The sequence below is a fragment of the Schistocerca cancellata genome, chromosome 4 (assembly GCF_023864275.1).
Source record: "Schistocerca cancellata isolate TAMUIC-IGC-003103 chromosome 4, iqSchCanc2.1, whole genome shotgun sequence".
In the NCBI taxonomy this organism is placed as follows: domain Eukaryota; kingdom Metazoa; phylum Arthropoda; class Insecta; order Orthoptera; family Acrididae; genus Schistocerca; species Schistocerca cancellata.
This window is the reverse complement of record NC_064629.1, coordinates 797,113,342-797,136,372: the sequence shown is the minus strand read 5'-3', so window position 1 is coordinate 797,136,372 and position 23,031 is coordinate 797,113,342. Positions and strand designations below refer to the sequence as shown.

The following is a 23,031-nucleotide window of genomic DNA, read 5'->3' as shown; positions in this document are numbered from 1 at the left end:
ATTTGTAACGCGTATATGAAGCTGAAAAATTTATTTAGCGAAAGGGAAGTGAATGATGGAATGCATGTTTGTTGAAAGAGTCTGTGGTCAAGGGAGAGGTGGAGTCGGAATGTATGACGAATGCTAATCAGGCACTAGTCAGTAGTAACTATTATAATAATGTAGGTGAAAGTAATGGAGATGATTTTGCATCAGAGAAATTGGGTGAAGCTATCTGTGAAGGGGGCGAAGCAGTAGTCTCGTCAGCTGGAGATGAATTTTGTGGTATTTTGACGGAAGAATGTAAAGGTATTTGTGAAGGTGGCATAGCAGTAGTCTCGTCAGTTGGTGATGAATTTTGTTATGTATCGGCGGAAGTGGGTGATTTATTGTTACAGGGGTGAAAAGGTGATGTTTTAGAGGCCGATGTTGCGAAAGTTGAGGCTACTGATTTAGATATCTCGAATACAGGAGTTCGTACATTTATTTCTGTTGATGGAAGTGAACCAATGGTTCTTGATGAAAGCATGAATTATGAGTAGATGCGAAAGGATGAATATGAAAGTAATTTGTTAGGTGGCATATCAAAATGTAAAGAGTTGGAGAGATCTGAGACGAGAGAAAATGTTGCGGAGACAGAGGTAGTTCCAGATATGGCGGACTTAAAAGGTACTGTGAATTCTGATGTGGTATGATGCAGTAATGGCAATTTGAGTGGTGTATCCGAGGAGGTTGATGACGTTGTTGGTGGTGATTTCTATAATGTATTGATGGATGTAATGGATGTTTTAAGTTACTAATCGTACGAGTTACTGGCGGATGTTAATGGAGTTAACAGTGATAAAGTCTGTAGTGATTCGGTGGAAACAAGTGACGGTTTGTGTACAGGAGACAAAGTTTTAAGTTGTTTGGTTAAGCGCGAGAATGTTGCAGCTGTTGATATGATAAATTAAGAGGAAGGGAAGAGTATATTTTTGAGGCCTACAAGGATGACGAAGTGATGGATTCTGAGGGTGATTTAAAGACTAGAGATGATTCAGAGGGTGATTCTGAGAATATAGAAGTGGATAAGGGGGAAAGTATTTGCTTAGGAGATGACGTTAGTACTGAATGGTATGGCAAGGAAGAAAGGGACTACTCTATAAATGATTGTAAATGGTACAGGAAAATTTTGAAGTCGTTACTATCTGTCTGGTGAGCGCAGGAGAAATATAAACCAGCAAGAGGTCTTGAAGGCAAAGGAAGTGTTTGATGAATTGTTTGATCGTGGTAATGCAATTGAAGGTTTGTCTGATGTTGTAATGTATACAGTACATAAGGAGGAGAGTGGAAGGGATATTGAAAATAAGCTTTTGAGGGCGCAGTGTTTAGAGAAGGAAGAAATATATTAAAAATTGAGGTGGGTAATGAAAAAATAAGTGCACTTTTAGATTCTGGTAGTAATGTATCGGCAGTATGAGAGCAATTTGTAAATACAAACAAGAATGAGAAATTTGTAATTTTTCTGGTCAACAGCGGTAAGATAAAGTCTTGGGCTAAGTAAACCCATTAAACATGAAATGCATTTGCAGTTTAAGTGTAGTGATTACTATTTTAGTATGAGATATATTATAGAGAATGGTTTAGTTAAAGATTCTCTACTGTGTACAAATTACCTGGGTAAATATAAAACTTCTTTGAACTGTGTTCAGAAATAACTTGAATTCGAACTAAAGTGCAATAGAAGGAAAGAAAAACCAAAAATCTGTTAACTGGAGACCAATGACTTGCTCATACAGTAATTACTGAGGGTTGGGACAATTTTAATTCTATGTATGACCAAATAAAAGAAACTACTCAAACAGTTGAAGATATTTCGAACACAGAAAGGGAGGAATTGTGTTGAGTCAATACGATGATATTTTCTTACACACGCATGGTAGGGCGATGGATTTGAGCATTCAATTAAGTTGAGGCCACATGAGCCTATCAGAATAAAACCATATGCGATTACTATCGTTGATCGGGAGGCAGTGCAGGCTATGTTAAAGCAGATTGTAGAATAAATATTGTGGAACAAAGTAGGAGTGATTACTGTAATCTGATTGCAATTGTTAAAAAGAAGGATGACTAAGATAGAATTGTTTTACACACTCGAAAATTGAATAAGCTTATAGTGAGAGAACTAGATCAGCCAGACAACATGGAAGACCTCTTACAGAATTTTCACATTCTAAAACTGATGTCTAGAGTCAATTTGATCTGTGGCTTTTGACAGTTTTCGCTGGCTGAAGGGAGTAGGCAATACTGCTTTCCTATTTATAGGATGAAGTTATCAATTCAGAGTGGTACCATTCAGATTAACAATATCTGTTGTGATTTTCGGGAGAGTGTGCAGTCACCTACTAGGAGATCGATTAATGAGCAAACTTGTTGACGATGTTTTGACTGCCACGGAATCTTGGCACGAACATTGCGTGTTTTTGGGGGAAAGTACTCTTGGTCTGGACCAGAAAACAACTAAAATCATACCGAGGGTTATGCGGTTTTTAATGAAAATTTCTGGGTGATAGGGTGATGAATACTCCAAACCTATAGGAACTATTAAAGAACAACTCGACAAGGATATACAGCGATGTGAGAGGGAGTTCTTAGCCATAAAGAACAAATTGTGCAGTAGTAAAACGTTATAATAACTCTGACATGTCACTGCCGTTCTGTCTAGGTACAGACAGTTTCGACTATGGCATCACATGTGAGGTGTTCCAGGAAAAGTTGGTAGGAGAAGAGATAGAACTCAGAAGTGTAGCTCTTGCGAGCTGTATGTAAAATAAACAAAAGAAGGGCTATAGCATTTCTGATAAAGAATTATTCGCATTTTTGTATGGGTTCAAAAAGTTATGGTTGTGTCTGGAGGATAAGGAGGTAACCGTGCTATCCGATCATAAATCTCTTAGTTTACTGCGGGAAAGTAGGTTGCTAAATGATCGTCTTATGCACTGGGAAATGTTTTTGCAGCAATTGAACTATATCATACGATATATAAAAGGAACTAAAAGTTGCATAGTTGACACACTGTCTTGGCTACCTGTTGGGGAAAGAGGGCAGTAATGAGGAAGAAGTAAATGAAGAGTTCAGACACTTATGCATGGAAAGAGTAGAAGGAGAAAGAGAGATTCATACTGTCTACAAGACCATGCGATAAGCACCAAATGATGATCCCAAAATGAAAAATTTTGGCAGCAACGGTTATGAAAGGACACTCCACTACTATAAAATTCATAAGTGTGTTTTATTTCGTAGGGACGACCAGAAAACAAAGCTATGGAGACTGTGATTTCCAGAAAAGAATGTTGAGTACCTGATAGACTATCTCCATTTAAGTTTGGTGCATTACAGGTCACAAAAAGTGTGTAGAAATCATGGAGGAATATGTGCACATAAACAACCCAGCCGGATGTGTGCGCACTCAGTTGGTCACTTGCGACAAATGTGAGTGGGTGAAACATTGTCCTAACTCGCATCAGAGGAAAATGCAAAATATCATCCCTAGCAAAGTTAGCGAGTTTCTGGCAACAGACTTGTAGATGTGCTTCATAAGGAAAGAAAAATCCATCTTTAAGCTGAATAGTGCATATCACAGTCACAATACTAGAAGGAAACATGATATCCACTATGAACAGCCAAATCTAAGTATGGTGCAGAAAGGAGTCCATTTCAGTGGCTGTAAGATTTTTAATGCCCTCCCTTCAAGAATTTAGTGTTTGGTAGATAATGATCTCTTGTTTAAAAAAAACCTTAAGGCAGTTCCTATTGCAAGGGTCATTTTATACAATAGAAGAGATCCTGAACTACAGTTTTTAACATTTCTTGTATTGTAAATTGCAAATGTATGCCCAAATTTGTATTTGTAATACCGAATATTTTTATTGTAAACATATATTTTGCAATATTTATTTCTCTGTAACACTTAAAATTTTATAATCTTTATCTGTCTCTAAACTGTATTTTTGTAGTGGGACCTAAGTTACTGTTGTTTGTTTTGTAAAAGCTTGTATAATTGACATGTTCCATATCCTGTGATAGTGTCACAATGTGGATCACCGGAACAAGAGATAAATAAATAAAATAAAAAAGACAGTTTTGAGCCACTCCCATCTTGATGTACTTTTAAAGTTAATCAAACTGTATCTGATACGAAAAGCAAATAGCAAAATTCTGATTGCTAAACTCTAAAAGCATTTCTTTACTAAAGTAATACAACTAGAGAGGCTGTTGTCTGACAACAGTAGAAATAAAATGGGGCTGCAAGCACTTGCTCGAGTGGTGCCCCCATTTTATTTCTACAGCCAATGGAAATCCAAATCAGTATCAAGCACACCACTTTTATTTCGCCAAAAATAAAAAATAACTGAATTTCATGAACAAAATCAAATAAAAAATAAATATTTACAATATCACGAAAAACAAGAAAATCAGAACTCATAACAGAATGTGAAAATGATTGTAACTCAGTTATTCATAAATTTATAACTGAGAAAAACCTACAAACGAAAAACAAATTAAATTTTTTGAGATTAAATTTTAAAAATATAAACACGTTTTTCATTTTTGTTCCATTCAATCATTTTTTATAGATAGAGAGTTTAAAAGCCTAAAAATAAAAGAATTAAAACCCAGAACAAAAGAATTAAAAACTAAAGAATATTCGAAACTTAATAAATCTAACATTATTGAAAAAAATGTCAGTTACAATAATAATATTTTGATAATTTTTAATAATCGTCTTATATATGAAAATATATATCAAAATTTAAAATTAAAAAAACTATATGATTCATATCAAACAAATGAAACATAGAATTTCTGTTGTTTATTGTATTAAAGGAATAAACATTTGAAGATGAAGGTGAATGGAGTGTTACTTGCTTTTCCTGAAAATTTTCTAAGAGCATTTAAAGACAAAGTAAACTAGATTTATATTTCACAATGTTCAAACATTATCTGAAAATTTTATTATACAATTTAAAGATATAATAGATAGATCTAACATTTTATTTTATTAATAATATTATTAGAAAATTTTATTAAAGGTATAAAGACAAAGAAAACTGGCTTTGTATTTGGAATTATCATAAATTACCAGAAAATTTTATGAGAGAATTTAAAGATTATGTCGATTGGAGAATTATATATATATATAATCAGGATCACATTTAACAATAGGTACTCTACTTTCAATATTATCAAAACAATTTTTACTTTGTTTGGTGCTTTATATGTGTATTCACATTGTTAACAAGTTTTTAAATTCTTTTGCTAAATAATGTTTGGTAACAGCAGCATAACATTAATTCGATCATTCTATTCAACTAATCTTCTATTTTTAAAAGAATTGTAAGTCCTAGTTTCATGAAAAATTTTACCTAATTCCTTCTCAAATTGTTCAATTAACTTTCTTCTTTTTGAATCCATTGCATTTAAATGTTTTCTAATTTATGTTTGATAATTTTTATTAGTTTTTTATTCTTCTACTAATTCATGGTTGTTAATTTTTGTACTAATTGTTGATTCTATTTCTCATTAATTTGTAAGGATACAACATATTTTTTCTAAATTATATTTGTTAATTTTTGAGTCTACGTTTTATTCTAATTTTTCATACTTTGTTTTTTTTTATCCAAAGGTGTCCATTTACGAAATTTAAAATTGCATTAAACTTAGTGACAGCTAAAGCACTGTTATCACTATGTCTACAATTATCTAATAATAATTGTAACAAAACTAACCAAAATAACCACAAATGAAATCATTATAATATAAATCATTTTTCCCAAATAACTAATTAATTGGTTTAGTATATTTCCACAAAATGAATCAATAACAATTTTCATCTTATTTGATTTGTAATAACAAATACAATAAGTACCACCTTTCTCAGTAATATTTAAATTAACTATACTACATTCAAATTTTTTGGATTTATTACGTAATTCATCAGTCAAAAAACACCTCTATAATGTCTAATTTTTAATTTCTTAGCAAGATTTTCTATATTAAAATTTATTAAGATTTATTATTCCTTTTACTTTTTGAGATTTTTTGTTCATTTTTTAACGCAGCACAAACTGAAGCTATCCTTTTCATTACTAAATTATGTCGTTTTCGTTCTTCAAATTCTTTACTTTTAATTTGTTATTGTTTTTGCTACTGTACTGGCTATTAACTGACAAAGGCTAAATATGGATTTGTAGCCAATAGTGATAGTAAAAATCTACCTTAATATTTTGTTAACCCGGAACCTCTTCTGTTTACAAGATCATCAATAATTTTTTTCCCAATTGGAATACTCAACATTATAAGTAAATATCCACCAATTTTTCTATCTTGTTTTCTCGATTATGTATCAGTTAAAAATTATCAACGCTACATTATTGCACATTATTTAGTTTAATTTTAATTGCTTTAAGTTTTATTTTAACACTAAGCAGCAAATTGTAATCAATTGTAAAATTACTCACTTATTTTGACTAAAATATAAAATTTATATTTAAAAATTTATAATTACAGTAGCAAAAGATATGCAGCTCTTAGAACGTAGCAATGTCAGACTCACCACAGGACACTGTATCTGTCACAGGCAGATACAGACAACTACACATGAAAATGGGAAGGTAGCATTCAAAAATTGCTCTCCGACGAAATATAATTCATGAACAGTCTAACAAAAAACCATTGACTAAAGCATTACAATAAGAAAGAAAATAAAATAGAAACAAAACTGAAAGAAGGCCCAAATTAATGAAAACTCAAAGCAAAATTAAGTTATGCTAATGAGAGTTTTCTGGTAGTTTTCCCCAGTTGTAAGGCAAGTCTTGGCATAAGAAATCCAACAGAAATGGAACAATAACGCACGAGAGAAGAGTTTTAAACAATTCTGGAAAAAAATATTTCACATCCTATGCAACAAATGTTGCTTTTCACCATTCTCAGATTGTCTGAATTTCCTACTTGACCCATTAATCTTGTGATGTACTTATTGATCTACTCAGTTTCAAGCATCTCAGAGTCTCACGTCTTAATGTCCATCAGTAATATATCAGAAAATGATATTATATCACACAGTAGATGAATTTTAAAAGTGTCTCCTCCCACCTTATTCACACTGCAGTAGTAGTAGTAGTAGTTTATTCATCCAGATACAATGTACATTGCATGGATTTTGTCAAAAAATACATAGTATATATATACACACATATAGGGTGAACAATACTATACAAAATACAGATGTGCATAGTAGACAACATAACATCAGACCACATTGAAATAGCATGTACAACTTTGATTATTTACATTGATGTATGAGAAAGACTTTTTACATGGAATACACAGTTGATATTTAGATATAACACATACAATTCTAGCACTTTTGTACATATTATTTATTTAGATCATAGCAACAGTCAGATAAAAATTACTATTGGCACAGAGTACATAAATATAATTGTTTAGTATGAAGCTATTCCAGGTATTCTTTTACACCATAATAGCAGTTGGTCATTAAAAATTTGAATACTGCTTCTTTAAATGAAGACAATTTTTTATTTCTTTTATCTTTACCAGTAGTTTGTTATACAATCTGCTTCCTTGTATGTTTGTTTGTTTCTGCGCCAAAGCCTTGTTAACTCTTTTTATATGAATGTCATTGCACTTTCTTGTGTTGTAAGTATGTAGATCCGAGTCGGATTGGAAATAGTTAATATTTCTTTTTACATTAATTACGCTTTTCTGTGTATAGAGGCATGGTAGGGGTAGAATATTTAGCTGTTTAAATAATTGCTTTGAAGGAGTTAGCCTTGAACTGTTGGTAATTATTCTAACAGCTCGTTTTTGTAGAGTGAAGATGGTTTTGAGATTTTTCTTACTATGACCCCAGAAGGTGAGGCCATAGGTAATAGTAGAATGTATATAAGCAAAGTAAACAGCTCTGCTATATTCCCTACTACATACAAAGCTAATAACACGTAAAGCAAAGCAAGCAGAGCTTAACTTATGCGAGAGATACAGGATATGGGATTTCCAGTCTAAATTTTTGTCTATATGTACACCTAAGAATTTTGTGGTAGCAACTCTCACAATTTCTTTATTTTGTATTCTGAGATCTAGATCAGAGTGTGACTTTGCTTTCCTGTAATGGATATAATTAGTTTTAGAGATATTTATGGTTAATTTGTTCACTTCAAACCAATTTTGCAAATATTCTATAACTCTGATTGCAGATGTTGGCAATACCCAGTTTATGTCAGTTACTACAATGTTTGTGTCATCCGCAAACAGGGTTATATGAGTACCATTTACTGGAATCTTGATATAATTTATGTAAAGAAGAAATAGGAGAGGTCCTAGAACACTCCCCTGCAGTACCCCAATTGGCACAGTCTGAATATCCAATCTGTAAACAATACTTTGGTTTTTACTGTTTGTTGTTGCAATTTCTACTACCTGTTTCCTATTATGGAGATATGACTGAAACCACTTTTTGGCTACTCCTCGTATACCGACATATTCTAATTTGTCTAGCAGGATATCATGTTGGACAGTATCAAATGCCTTTGAGAGGTCCAAATTTATTCCTATTGTACTGTTGTTCTTATCTAGCCCCATTACAATATTTTCAATGAATTGGGTGATGGCTGACTCTGTACTCATTCCTTTGCGAAAGCCATGTTGGTTTCAAAAATGGTTCAAATGGCTCTGAGCACTATGGGACTCAACTGCTGTGGTCATAAGTCCCCTAGAACTTAGAACTACTTAAACCTAACTAACCTAAGGACATCACACACATCCATGCCCGAGGCAGGATTCGAACCTGCGACCGTAGCGGTCGTGCGGTTCCAGACTGTAGCGCCTTTAACCGCTCGGCCATTCCGGCTGGCCCATGTTGGTTTACAGACAATAGATTGAATTTCTCGAGGTAATTTGTAATTCTGTTTTTCATGACTGTCTCTATTACTTTTGAAAATACCGATAATAAAGCTATTGGTCTATAGTTTCCCACTTCATGTATATTTCCCTTTTTATACAATGGTTTTACTTTTGCAATTTTTAATCATTGTGGAAAGACACCTTCTGAAAATGATATGTTTATGATGTGTGAGAGTGGGTCTGATATGACCAGTTCCAGTTCTACAGATCACAGTTTAAACAGATAAAGAGATGTGCATCTCTTCCTTCATCAACATATCCAGAAGAAGACTAATTCAGTCATTAGTCAGAGACACAGTATTGGTTGAACTGCACAGTGGCATAATGTGCAGTGACAGAAATATGGAAGTAAGAATGTCCACAAAATAAACTGCAGTACAATAACCAGGATTAATTAACAGTCAGCAAGATTAATTACATGATTCAATAATTAGTGTTTGTGGAACATTAGCATCTTAATGTTTCATTTTACTACTTAACAAATGATTTTATAATGCCAAGATGTTATAAGATTTCTGACTCTTCACATACTCAGTTGTTACACATATCTGGTAGTACATCTGGGGCTTTCATTTTAACCCACATAGTTACTGCATGTATAAATTCTGGTGACAGACTCCCTTTTACATGGATGTTTCTTGCTCACTTGTCTGACCAAGACTCTTGCATACTGACATATGTAAGTTAAATCATTGCTTGGCAATCACAGACTCTCACTTTAACCGACACAGAGATGTGAGCATCATGCTAGCTGGATGTGGACTGCTGATTTTGGAGGAGGGATGGCTATTTAAAGAGAACAGTCAAATACACTCCTGGAAATTGAAATAAGAACACCGTGAATTCATTGTCCCAGGAAGGGGAAACTTTATTGACACATTCCTGGGGTCAGATACATCACATGTTCACACTGACAGAACCACAGGCACATAGACACAGGCAACAGAGCATGCACAATGTCGGCACTAGTACAGTGTATATCCACCTTTCGCAGCAATGCAGGCTGCTATTCTCCCATGGAGACGATAGTAGAGATGCTGGATGTAGTCCTGTGGAACGGCTTGCCATGCCATTTCCACCTGGCGCCTCAGTTGGACCAGCGTTCGTGCTGGACGTGCAGACCGCGTGAGACGACGCTTCATCCAGTCCCAAACATGCTCAATGGGGGACAGATCCGAAGATCTTGCTGGCCAGGGTAGTTGACTTACACCTTCTAGAGCACGTTGGGTGGCACAGGATACATGCGGACGTGCATTGTCCTGTTGGAACAGCAAGTTCCCTTGCCGGTCTAGGAATGGTAGAACGATGGGTTCGATGACGGTTTGGATGTACCGTGCACTATTCAGTCTCCCCTCGATGATCACCAGTCGTGTACGGCCAGTGTAGGAGATCGCTCCCCACACCATGATGCCGGGTGTTGGCCCTGTGTGCCTCGGTCGTATGCAGTCCTGATTGTGGCGCTCACCTGCACGGCGCCAAACACGCATACGACCATCATTGGCACCAAGGCAGAAGCGACTCTCATCGCTGAAGACGACACATCTCCATTCGTCCCTCCATTCACGCCTGTCGCGACACCACTCGAGGCGGGCTGCACGATGTTGGGGCGTGAGCGGAAGACGGCCTAACGGTGTACGGGACCGTAGCCCAGCTTCATGGAGACGGTTGCGAATGGTCCTCGCCGATACCCCAGGAGCAACAGTGTCCCTAATTTGCTGGGAAGTGGCGGTGCGGTCCCCTACGGCACTGCGTAGGATCCTACGGTCTTGGCGTGCATCCGTGCGTCGCTGCGGTCCGGTCCCATGTCGACGGGCACCTGCACCTTCCGCCGACCACTGGCGACAACATCGATGTACTGTGGAGACCTCACGCCCCACGTGTTGAGCAATTCGGCGGTACGTCCACCCGGCCTCCCGCATGCCCACTATACGCCCTCGCTCAAAGTCCGTCAACTGCACATACGGTTCACGTCCACGCTGTCGCGGCATGCTACCAGTGTTAAAGACTGCGATGGAGCTCCGTATGCCATGGCAAACTGGCTGACACTGACGGCGGCGGTGCACAAATGCTGCGCAGCTAGCGCCATTCGACGGCCAACACCGCGGTTCCTGGTGTGTCCGCTGTGCCGTGCGTGTGATCATTGCTTGTACAGCCCTCTCGCAGTGTCCGGAGCAAGTATGGTGGGTCTGACACACCGGTGTCAATGTGTTCTGTTTTCCATTTCCAGGAGTGTATGATAAAATTTCTGAAACTAAGTGATGTTCTGAAAATCAACCAGGTTAGATTTGGATATTTTGTATCGAATATAAGACTTCATTATTTTCTGATTTATGAAAAATGTTGAAGGTTAGTAAATCACAAAGTGTACAGAACCTTATTATGCTGCTGTTGTCTGAATCCCCTACTTACAAGTATAGCATCCATATTAAAATTAATCTTTTATAATGATAAATTATTCAAATTCTTAATTAGCAAGAGGCAAAGGCTGATCAACAAAAAGTAAAGTTCAGAATGAGACAAAACAGGCATCTGAAATTATGAGTGTCTGAAATGTCAGTTCCATCTATCTCTGAAATTAATTAGTTCCAAGTTTTTAAAAATATAATTCAGGAAAGAGATGAAAGAATGTTTCTGTCTGAATTGTATCAATATTTCCTCTTCTGCCCATTAGCTCAAAATGCTTTCCCCCTTAGAGAACTTCTGTGAAGCCTGGAAGGCAGGAGATCAGTTATTGGCAGAACTAAAGCTGTCATGATGAGTCATGATTCGCACTTGGGTAGCTCAGTCAGTAGAGCACTTGACTGTGACAAGCAAAGCTCCCAAGTTCAAGTCTCAGTCTGTCACACAGTTTTAATCTGTCAGAAGGTTAATATCAGTGCACACTTCGCTGCAGAGTGAAAAATTCATACTGTGTTAATTAATTCACATCTCCAACATATTCACAGTTTGTCAGATTATAATTTGGATAATGTCTGTTGAGCATAGTTTGTAGAGTGCAGTGCTGCACATGGTCAGTTTATATTCAAATTTAAACTAGTGCTTCTCAAAAAACTTTGCTATTTTGAGGATGGTCAATGCTTTCACCATTTTCCAGTGTAATTTTTGAAGAAAGCATTTTGTTATTGTTTTAATGTTCATATTTGTTTCATGTTTCAGGTATTTCGGCATGGTCCACGTACTCCAGGCGATACATATCCAAAGGATCCTTATGTAAACTCTGACTTTGCTCCTGTAGGCTGGGGGCAACTAACTAATGTAAGTCCCCTACAGTATAACAACTTTCATTCACAAATTAAACTAATTGTGACTATTTTTTTTTAGTCCTCTGCATGCATAACTTGTCCTGACACTCAGAGAGCAACTACATGCCAAACAGAAAAGTTTACCATTTTTAGTTATGTACCTAGCACAATAATTAAAGACAGTAGCTGCATTCTTAAGCATAATGTAGCAAAGATCATTTGAGAAAGAGAACTGTTTGCTGGGTCACACTTATCTTTAAAAAATGGCAGGGGAACTGACAGAACAATTGTCATATGTCATTCAGCTATGCTTGTAGCTGAATTATAGAACATATGGGTGAAATATAGTGACCTAACTAAAACAAAATGAGCTTATCTGTGGAAATCAGCATGGATTGTAAAATCATTGCTCATGTGAAACCCAACTTACAATCTTCACACAAGATATCCCAGGCACCAGGGATAGAGGAAACCAGACTGAGTCAAAAAACTTCTGATTTGGAGTCATGCCAGTGCATTCTGAGGAAAATACTTCATAATGTACAGCTAATCAGGTTTGTTATTGCATTGAAAATGTCTTGCAAAGATTGAGATAGAAAATTCTAAGAACTAGTTGTAGATCAGAAACTACATTCCATAGCATATGTAAAGATAACATTAAACTAATAACAGATTATGTGATAGCATTTCAGCAATCATTCTTTTTGTACTCCAACAGGAGTGAAAAAGGAAGAAGATATATGTGCCATGCTGTATTTGTATTCCAACTATGAAGGAGGTAGTATGCACAAAGAAGTTCAGATGTTACAATTATTTTTGTTGGTTTCTTGTCTCTGCCATCACTGATTGGGAACCAACTCATGCAGTTTACTTCAATCATTATCAGTGAATGATGTAGCATCTATGACATATGGTTGATAATGAAAATTAGCCAAAATTTCAGTCCCAAACAAAAGCATTTGTTGAGAGCCATAAGCAGAAATAATCATATTCAAAATTATAAACATTTTAATGCATTGATTTATTTAAGGTGGAGAGGTTAAGGACCACCAGGCTCTCTCTTATATCTAACCAGGCATTAACATATTTAACATTACATGTTATACAACATTTCAAAATTGAATTAGTATAGATAAAAAATGATTTATGTTCTTTCATGGTAAGTACAATAATAAACACAAATTATGAGAAGTTAGGTTCCAATTTTGAGTGCTTGCAGCAATGGGATGAGAGAATGGAGTAGAAGGGGGCAAGAAAGAGGAATGTGATAACACACTTAATGAAATTAAGGGAAAAGAAACTGGCTTGATTCATAGAGAATGAAAAGGAGAAAGAAGCATAACAGGGAGAAGATAGTAGCACTGCTTTCACTATTTGATTGAGGGAAAATTGGTCATATATGTTAATTTTTAGGGAAACATTGTGAGAGTTAAGGAAGGAAGTGCTCCAGATTCTTAAAAGTATCAAGGCAACTGATTGTGTGCAGAGTGGAGGGTAGCTTGATCCAGAGTCAGACAGCAGCAATAGTAAAGGAGTTTGTGAATGTTTTTGTTTTACAAACCAGCACAGCTAAGATACTAGATAAGTGAGACCCTGTGTTTAGATTATGATGACATGACAGGTATTTAAGCTCTTACCACAAGGTACTGAGGTGTTTGTGCACTGAGGAACCGATGAAGTAGACATAACGTATAGTAGTCGCGTAACTTGTCTGACAGCAACCATCCTAACTAGACATATGAAGCACTGAGATGGTCATATATACAAATGATGAAGATGTAATGAACACAAACATTGATGCTTAGCTCCAACCATCTAGTGTTTCCCAGTTTTTGTCTCCAAGTTAACACTGAAGACAGACCATCATTCATCTGGATGATCATGGTACTGATGTATAACATGTGAACAGTGTATTCATTGTATGTTCTCAGAACTATACTGTTTGTAAAAGAAAATATGGAGCATAGTGTAATCAATAATGAAATCCAAAATTATAATACAAGAAAAGGAGAAGATTACCACATAAAATTTACTAATAAAAGAGCAACAGATCATAGTCCATTTTCTGCTGGAAGACATTTTTATAACAGATTGCCAAATAATATAAAATTGTTAAAAGGAAACATAGTCAAGACAAAATTAAAGCAAATGTTCATTGATAAATGTTTGTACTCCATCAAGGATTTTTAACGTTATTGTGTGTAATTTATCTTTACTTCTAAACTCTTTTAATGTTCTTGTGTATGTGAACAGACTATGGTATGTCCACGACTGGTAAGTTATTACGGACAAATAAACCACTTATTTATTTTATTTTATTCCCACAGACAGCAGAGTCCTGTTTGTTTTTCAAGTAGTTCCCAAACTACTTCAGCGCACTATCAAAAACTTTTAACTTTTTCATTTTTCTGAGCAGTATATCAAAGCTGACAACATTAAAACTTTCCTGAAGTCTATAAGGTCAAGAGTTACCTCAATCATGCAGTATTTGAGTTACTGTGTTCACGAAAGCAGGACTGACATTTGTCACATAAACTGAAATTCAATCAGTGTTCAGAAATTTTACCAAGGCTTTGTGTACAGCAGGTAATATGCTGATTGGACAGTAATCACAAGGCGATTGTGGGGTTTGGATCTTAGAAACAGGTTGGGTTATGCTTCTTTCCTGTGCAGTGGAATATGTTCCATTCACAAAAGATGGATTAAATATGTCTGTTCAGACAGGTATTGGAAACATTTGTGACCAAAATTATGCTTGTATCTTCATTGCTTATCACTTACACGGTAAAAGATAACTTCTGTCACACACTGTTGTGACTCAGGGCATAGAGATGTAGAATGAGCACATTAATTATAACACTGGGAAAGTAAGAGATACATCAGACTGTGTATCACCGAGCAAACTCTGAGTAGGTACGACTTGTGTGCGACACAGCTTCAAAGAAACTTGTTAAAGGCACCCTTTAGTACTGTTCATCTACGAGGGATTATTATTATATTTATTGATAAACTGGCTAACGGCCTTCGCAGTGGTAACCTTGGATGGGTGGCTGTCCTGTATGCTGAGTGCTGTTGGCAACTGAGGTGCACTCAGGCCTCGTGAGGCAAACTGAGAAGCTACTTGACTGAGGAGTAGCAGTTCTGGTCATGAAAACTGACTACGGCCAGGAGAGCTGTGTGCTGACCACATGCCTCTCCATATCTGCATCCAGTGATGCTCCTGGGCTGAGAAGATGACACGGTGGCTGGTCAGTACCGTTGGGTCTTCCAAGACCTGTTCAGACATATTTTAGTTTTTGTTGAAAAACTGGAAGTGTTTAAAGAAGATGTTTGCAACACATGATGGGTATCATTTGGCTAGCAATTGAAAGTTACAGAGATGCCTCACAAATTCCACTGTAAGGCACTACAAGAATGTTATTACACACGTGAAGGTTACAGTAAACGTTCATACATCACTGATACAAGATCTCAGCTCAACATATGAAACAAATATGATAGCACCACAGAATAAGAGAACAGCATACAGTAGCAATCTATGGCAATTGTTTCTCCTGCACAGCATATAAAGATAGAAAGACAGAGAGTATACAGGTAGACAAATATCAGTGTTTATGGTATCTTCTGCTTGAGCACCATGTGGTAGCTTGCAGAGTAAAAATGAAAAAAGGGAGTCTTACTAAGTTTCCAGTTCACAGAGCTGTCAATAAAATAATTCCATAAATGTTATTACTAAAAACAGGTATCAGATTCTTGATTAAACAATGTAAGATGTAGCATTTAAGTCTGTGCAAATAAAGTGCAGCATCTAAAACTGTAAAAAAACTGCCAGTAATAAGTTTAAAAAAACAAGCACTAACCTCATGTGCTAACCTAAGTGAACACAAACAAACTGTCCAAGATAACAACAGTGAAATCCATGAAAATTTATGGAAGAAACAGGCCCAAGAGAACAACAAAAGAAGCAGTGTGAATCTGAAACACAAGAAGGGATGGATTCTAGTATACGGAGGCAGTCACAGTAGCAGAATAGCACAAAATGTCGTGAGTATTCAGCATGACTTTACAGCTGTGTGTCACATTTAACCTGGAGCACCTCTTCCTGCTGTGGTGAGGCTGTGTGTGCAAGGTAGTGACTCTTTTTCATCAAATGATTGTCTCATAATCATGGGAGGTACAAATGATGTAGCAAAGAATCAAGCAAATGACACTATCAGATACATGAAAGCGGCACTCACTAAGTTGATTAACACTATAGTAATTATCATTAATTTTCCGCAGAGACATGATCTAATGGAACAATCTATAGTGAACCTGGAAGCACACAAGACAAATGATAGGCTCAAAACAATATGTAATAAATTTCACAGTGTGCCCCTGGTAAATTTCAGAAATCTAGAAAGAGATCTGTACACAACTCACGGTATTCACATGAATGAAAGAGGCAAAAAGATTGTCAGCAAATTAAAAGTGGTGTAAATAAGTGCATTGCCAGGAATGGTGCAACACATCAAATCAGAATCTGCAGGCAAGCCTGGGAAACTTGCAAAGCCTGCTGGACAGTTTGGGAGGCTTAAATCATCCTGTATAGTTCACCAGAATTTCATAAAAACAAGCACAATGATCTGGATATTATTACATGTCTTGATAAACCTGATATTTTAGTTATTACTGAGCATCAGTATACTGAAGACCTAATTAGCATTAGTCGACCACTCTCCATGAAATTTTGTTCTGGTTTTAGTAGGAAAAACAAGAGTGGGGGTAGCGTAGCAAACTTCACTGTTAAAGCAAGTAATTTCAGTGTTGTTGACTAAGTGCATACTGCATAGAAGGAAACACAGAATTTACTGCAATAAATCTAAAATGGGGTAGAGAAAATATAGGAATTATCGGTGTGTATCAGCCACTTGGGGCATGTATCGATACATTTTTCAAAAATCTATCTGACTTGCTGGTATATATAGACAGTACATTTTCTGGGTTAAATGGCCATACAAATACTATAATAAAGGAGATATAAATATAGACTTATTAACCACTTACGCCATCTCCAAAAAGCTACACCTCCTACCCCACTTATCCATGAGCCAAGTAGAGAAATTGGCAACAGCAAAACATAACTGGGTAACATAATAACAAACATGACCCATCTTTCCTACTGTTCATCTGTTCCAAAACTAGCCATCACTAATCACCATGCAGTACAGCTTCAATTGGAGGCAAAAAGAAACTATGCTGATGATGATGTCCCATACTCCTTGATAGAGCATAGGGGATGATGCGGGAGAGCTGCACTGCTGTACTAGACAAGGTTCTAGTGGAGGTAGTTTGCCATTGCCTTCCTCCAACCATAATAGGGATGAATAATGATGATGAAGATGACACAACAACACTCAGTCATCTCGAGGCAGGTGAAAATCTCTGACCCCACCGGGAATCAAACCCGGGACTCCGTGCTCGGGAAGCAAGAACGCTACTGCGAGACCACAAGCTGCGGGCAAAGAAACTATATGTAAGCAAAAGAATTATGTACGAGGGCCATCTTTTTTTTCAACCTCCGATCGCTTAGTGTAGAAGCTACGCAAGCGGCAGAAAGTGGACATGCACTATAGGCTACTGCGCAACTCCATTGACAACCTCAAGGCATCAGTCTGTGTAGCACTACAGCCACGTGAACATGGCTGCCATCATTCTTGCTCCTGCCAAGTGTGAATTACAAAGTGTAATTCAGTTTCTGCAAACAAAAAAAAAAAAAAAACGGGAATAGTGCAGCAGAAATTCATCAGGGAAGGAGCCGAGTGTAAGGTGATAACTTCATGACTGATGGTGTTGTGCATGAATGGTGGTGAAAGTTTAAAGATGGCCAAAATGATGTACATGATGAAGGGGGCCAAGGATGCAAGTCTGTTGTTACAGCTGACCTTGTTGAACGAGTTGACAGAATGGTTAGAGAAAATTGTAGGTTCACCATAACTGATTTGTCTATAGAAATTCTCGAAGTTTCGAGATCTCCCATACACTCTATCATTACTCAACATTTAGGCTACAAAAAACTTTGTGCTAGTTTGGTTCCAGAAATGTTGACAGACGCTCACAAAAGTCACCGAATGGTGCCAGCTTTGAATTTCCTTGACCGTTATCATGATGAAGGAGAGAACTTTTTGAAATAAATTGTTACTGGAGATGAAACATGGATCCAATATGATACACTGGAAACAAAATGACAATCACAACAATGGATGCATCCAAATTCACCAGATAAGCAAAAAAAATTCAAACAAACATTCAACAAAAAGGTTTTGGCTACCGTGTTTTGGAACCAAAAAGGTGTGTTGCTTGCAGAGTTTATGCAGCCTGGAACCACTACCAATGTAGCTGCTCATTGTGAAACTTTACAACATTTGCGGAGAGCCATTCAAAACAAATAAAGAGGAATGCTGACTTGAAGAATTGTGTTGATCCATGACAACGCTCGTCCACACACTGCTGGCACAACCCAATGGTTCCTTGAACAATTTCAATCAGACATTTTCGATCATCTGCCATACAGTCCTGACATGGCACCCAGTGACTTTCACCTTTTTCCTGAACCGAAGACGTAGCTAGGAGGGCAGCACTTTCAAACCAATGAAGGTCTTCATAACGTCAATGCTCATTTGACATCATTGGCAGCAACATTTTCTGAAGAGGGTATTGCGAAGCTTGTCCACAGGTACTATAAATTTCTCAATCTTTTTGGTGATTATGTTGAAAAGTAACCCTAACGATACAAAACTTTTGGTAGTAAAGGAGGTTTGGGGGAGGGGGGGGGGGGGGGGGGGGGGGGGGAACACAGCCCTCATGTAATGATACTTCTGCTACTGTTTTAATGCCACATGCCAGTTGTAGCCACAAAAGTTAAACAAACTAAAAATATAAACAAAAGTATCTGCATAAATAATGATGTCATTGCAGCAAGGGAAGAATTAAAATTATTCCAAGTGCATTGTCAAATAACAGACAAAATATCAAGTTAAGGAAGTCCTTCAAAATTTATCAAGAATACCATGAAGATTTAGTAATACAGACCAGAAGCATCTCTGAAGCAAACAAGCTTCAGGCTGATATGAAACTTCCTGGCAGATTAAAACTGTGTGCCCGACCGAGACTCGAACTCGGGACCATTGCCTTTCACGTGCAAGTGCTCTATCAACTGACCTATCAAAGCATGATTCACGCCTGGTGCTCGCAGCTTTACTTCTGCCAGTATCTTGTCTCCTACCTTCCAAACTTTACAGAAGCTCTCCTGTGAACCTTGCAGAACTAGCACTCCTGCAAGAAAGGATACTGTGAAGACATGGCTTAGCCACAGCCTGGGGGATGTTTCCAGAATGAGATTTTCACTCTGCAGCGGAGTGTGTGCTGATATGAAACTTCCTGGCATATTAAAACTGTGTGCCCGACCGAGACTCGAAAGGCGAAAGGCAAAGGTCCCGAGTTCGAGTCTCGGTTGGGCATACAGTTTTAATCTGCCAGGAAGTTTCACATCAGCGCACACTCCGCTGCAGAGTGTAAATCTCATTCAAGCTTCAGGCTTTCCACACAAGGTTACTACTGGTGTCTGGGGAGTGATAAACTGTTTTAGAACAGGCCGAGACAAATTCTGCATGGACTTTATAATTGGCCACAGTGGGATGGTAGTGAAAGATCTACTTAAAATTGCTAATATATTCAATGAATAATTTTCTTCAGTAGGGGAAGCTATCAATGGCAAACATAATAACCTGCAGTACAATTTTAAAGGCAATCCATCTGAGTATAGCATATATCTATCCCCCACAAACTGCAAATAAATACTGAACAACATTAGCTCTCTAAAACCTTCCAGTTCCACAGGCCATGATGGCTTCAGTATTAATGCAATAAAAGTGTGTAGACAAAATGTCTCTGTACCTTTGTCTGTAGCATTAAATAATGTAATAGAATAAGGCACCATTCCAGGCAGACTAAAAATAGCTCAGGTAACACCAATCTTTAAAAAAAGTGACAAACTCAAGATCCAGAACTACAGACCACTCTCAATACTTCCGGTATTTTCCAAAATAGTTGAAAAAGTCGTATATAACAGAAATATAAACTTTCTCCGGGTGCACAACCTAACGTTTGAAAATCAAAATGGATTCTTAAAATGTAAATCAATTAGCACAGCAGCTGCTCAGTTAATTAAAGAGAGAAGTGTCATCAAAAGCTAGTGAATCACACTATCCTATTAGATAAGCTATGGAACACTGGCATCAGAGACACTGCTCTGACCTAGTAAAATCTTACATGAATAACCAAAAACAGTTTTTACTGCTTATAACTGAAAGTGGTGCTCACAAATCCAGAATCATTACTATAAAATATGGACTGCCTCGTGGCTCAGTATTGGCTTCTCTTCTGTTTTTGATTTATGTAAATGACATAGGATATTGCATTCACAGTTCCAAAATAGTTCTGTATGTGGATGATACATCAATTGTGTGTAAAAAGAAATCATTTAATGAACTAGAGATCTACTGTAATGTGACAAGTGAAATTGTTCACTATTTAAATAAAAGCCACTTAAATGTAAGCAGCAGTAAAACATGTCTCATGGAGTTTAACAATAGTAGTTTTAACGATGACATTAAACTATGCATAGGCAATGAATTAGTAAAAGAAGAGTTTAGTGTAAAATACCTCAGTTTAACAACTCAAAGCAATCTAAATTATTGGGACACACATGTTGACGCTCTAGCAGTTAAGTTTTAGTACTTCCAATTACTATGATTAGTAAGTCCTGAAAAGACACAGATGTCCTAAAGACTGCATACCATGTGCTCTATTTTTCTCTCACCTGAATTACGGAATAGAAATTTGGGGAGCAACAAACACAGCAAATCTAAATATCCTACTTCTACTTCAAAAATCTGTGGAGCAAAACATAAGGAATCATGCTGCAGCTTATTTCCAAAAACTGGTGTGCTAACCATAATGAACAGGTACATTTTAAACAGCTATATTACTTGTTAAAAGACTGCAGCCCAACATTTGTTCTGATTTGCATCAGTACAATACCAGAAATAAAGAAAAATTTTACACCAGCAGCCACACACCAGTACTCTATGAAAAGGGTACACATCATGCAGGTTTAAAGTTAGCCAATGCACTGCCCAGTAAATTTATGACCCTATCCACAATGAAGCTTAAATTTCAACTAAGGATATTCCTTTTACAAAATCCCTTTTACACATTAGAAGAATACCATGCTTACATGCAAAATAAGAAGTGCTTTAAAAATATGTAAATTGTGTTAAGCAGACCATTTTCTTTGAAATTTAATCACATTGTTAATTGATGACATGCTCAGATGGATGTACTATTGTTGTTATAACTTCAAGTTGAACAAATATATTTCAAGGAAGACGCAATACATGAAAGTCACAGATCAAGTAAACAGAGTGAGACGTGTGTACACGGTCAAATCATAACTAAGTCCAAGTCTAGCGGCCGCTGGCTGGCTGGCTGCTTAGGTGGTGCTGCTGCTGCATGGCTGGCAGACAGCGCCGCATGTAGAGGAAGCACGTAACTGCACGGCGGCACTTTGAAATATCGGCGAGTCACAACACTTTTCCCCCCTTTGAATTTTTTGAACAGGTCTTGATGGAGGTGGCCTGTAGATTGCTAACATCCATAGGTGTTGTTTGACTGGCCGTAAAGTCTCGAGGAGGAGGCTTCCCATACAGATGGAAGTGTCCCCAATGATAACGGGTCGAGATGACAGGAGACGTGGGGGTCAAATCTGCTGGGGCCCCGTGCACCAATCTGCCCATTGCGGCAAGTCCGGTTGTTATAACAGGAGACATGGGCGATGTGCCCGCGTCCGTAGGAGAAGGAGGCAAGTAGAGTTGCTCCGACAGATGATGGTCATCTGGTTCCTGCATGGGCACGTCTCCTGGTGGCATCGGTTCTTGTGCTGGCACTGATATGGTGGTGAGAGGACTGCGTTGTGAGTAATGAGAGATTCCAGTATCCCGAGCATCAGGTAGAGCCGAAGGTGGTGTAGCAGCATGCGGAACAGGTGTTGCCGGCACACGAGGCCGAAGCTGGTCCGAATGATGCACTGTAACACCCGTGTCCGTCTGGATTTCATACAGGCGTGGCCCACGGTGTCTTAAGATGTGGCCAGAATTCCATTTTGGCCGCCTGCCATATCCCCGTACCCATACAAGGTCGTCGGCAGTGAACCAGCCAAGCGAAGGCACCCGCAGCCGTGAGCTGGAAGGCCGCAGAAGATGAAGTAGCTTGCGGGGCTGTCAGCCATGTAAGAGCTCAGCTGGGCTCTGGTCGCTCATGGGGGTGAAACGGTAAGAAGCCAGAAATTAGAGAAGTGCATCATCAGCAGCAGAAGAAGTCAGGCCGGCCGGAGTGGCCATGCGGTTCTGGGCACTACAGTCTGGAACCGAGCGACCGCTACGGTCGCAGGTTCGAATCCTGCCTCGGGCATGGATGTCCTTAGGTTAGTTAGGTTTAATTAGTTCTAAGTTCTAGGTGACTGATGACCTCAGAAGTTAGGTCGCATAGTGCTCAGAGCCATTTGAACCATTTGAAGAAGTCAGGAGTTTCCTCATCTGAGCCTCAAATGTGCGGACCAGTTGTTCAGCCTCACCGTTTGACTGTGGATGGAACGGAGGGGCTGCGACATGCATGATGTCGTGATGGGCAAAAAAACCCGCAAAATTGGAAGAGACAAATTGCGGACCATTATCAGTAACAAGAGCAGAGGGAAGGCCTTCCAAAGAGAAAATTAAGGCTAGAGCATTGGTTGTTGCCACAGTGGTAG

The 23,031-nt window shown here is 37.7% G+C and overlaps 1 protein-coding gene across 1 annotated transcript in view; it reads left to right on the top strand.

The window, feature by feature from the left end:
- Nucleotides 1-23,031, top strand: part of LOC126184698 (venom acid phosphatase Acph-1-like) — a 251,930-nt gene that overhangs the window by 132,510 nt on the left and 96,389 nt on the right. The window contains exon 2 of the mRNA XM_049927211.1: nt 12,100-12,198. Coding sequence (XP_049783168.1) covers nt 12,100-12,198 — 99 coding nt within the window. The remainder of the gene's footprint in view (nt 1-12,099; nt 12,199-23,031) is intronic.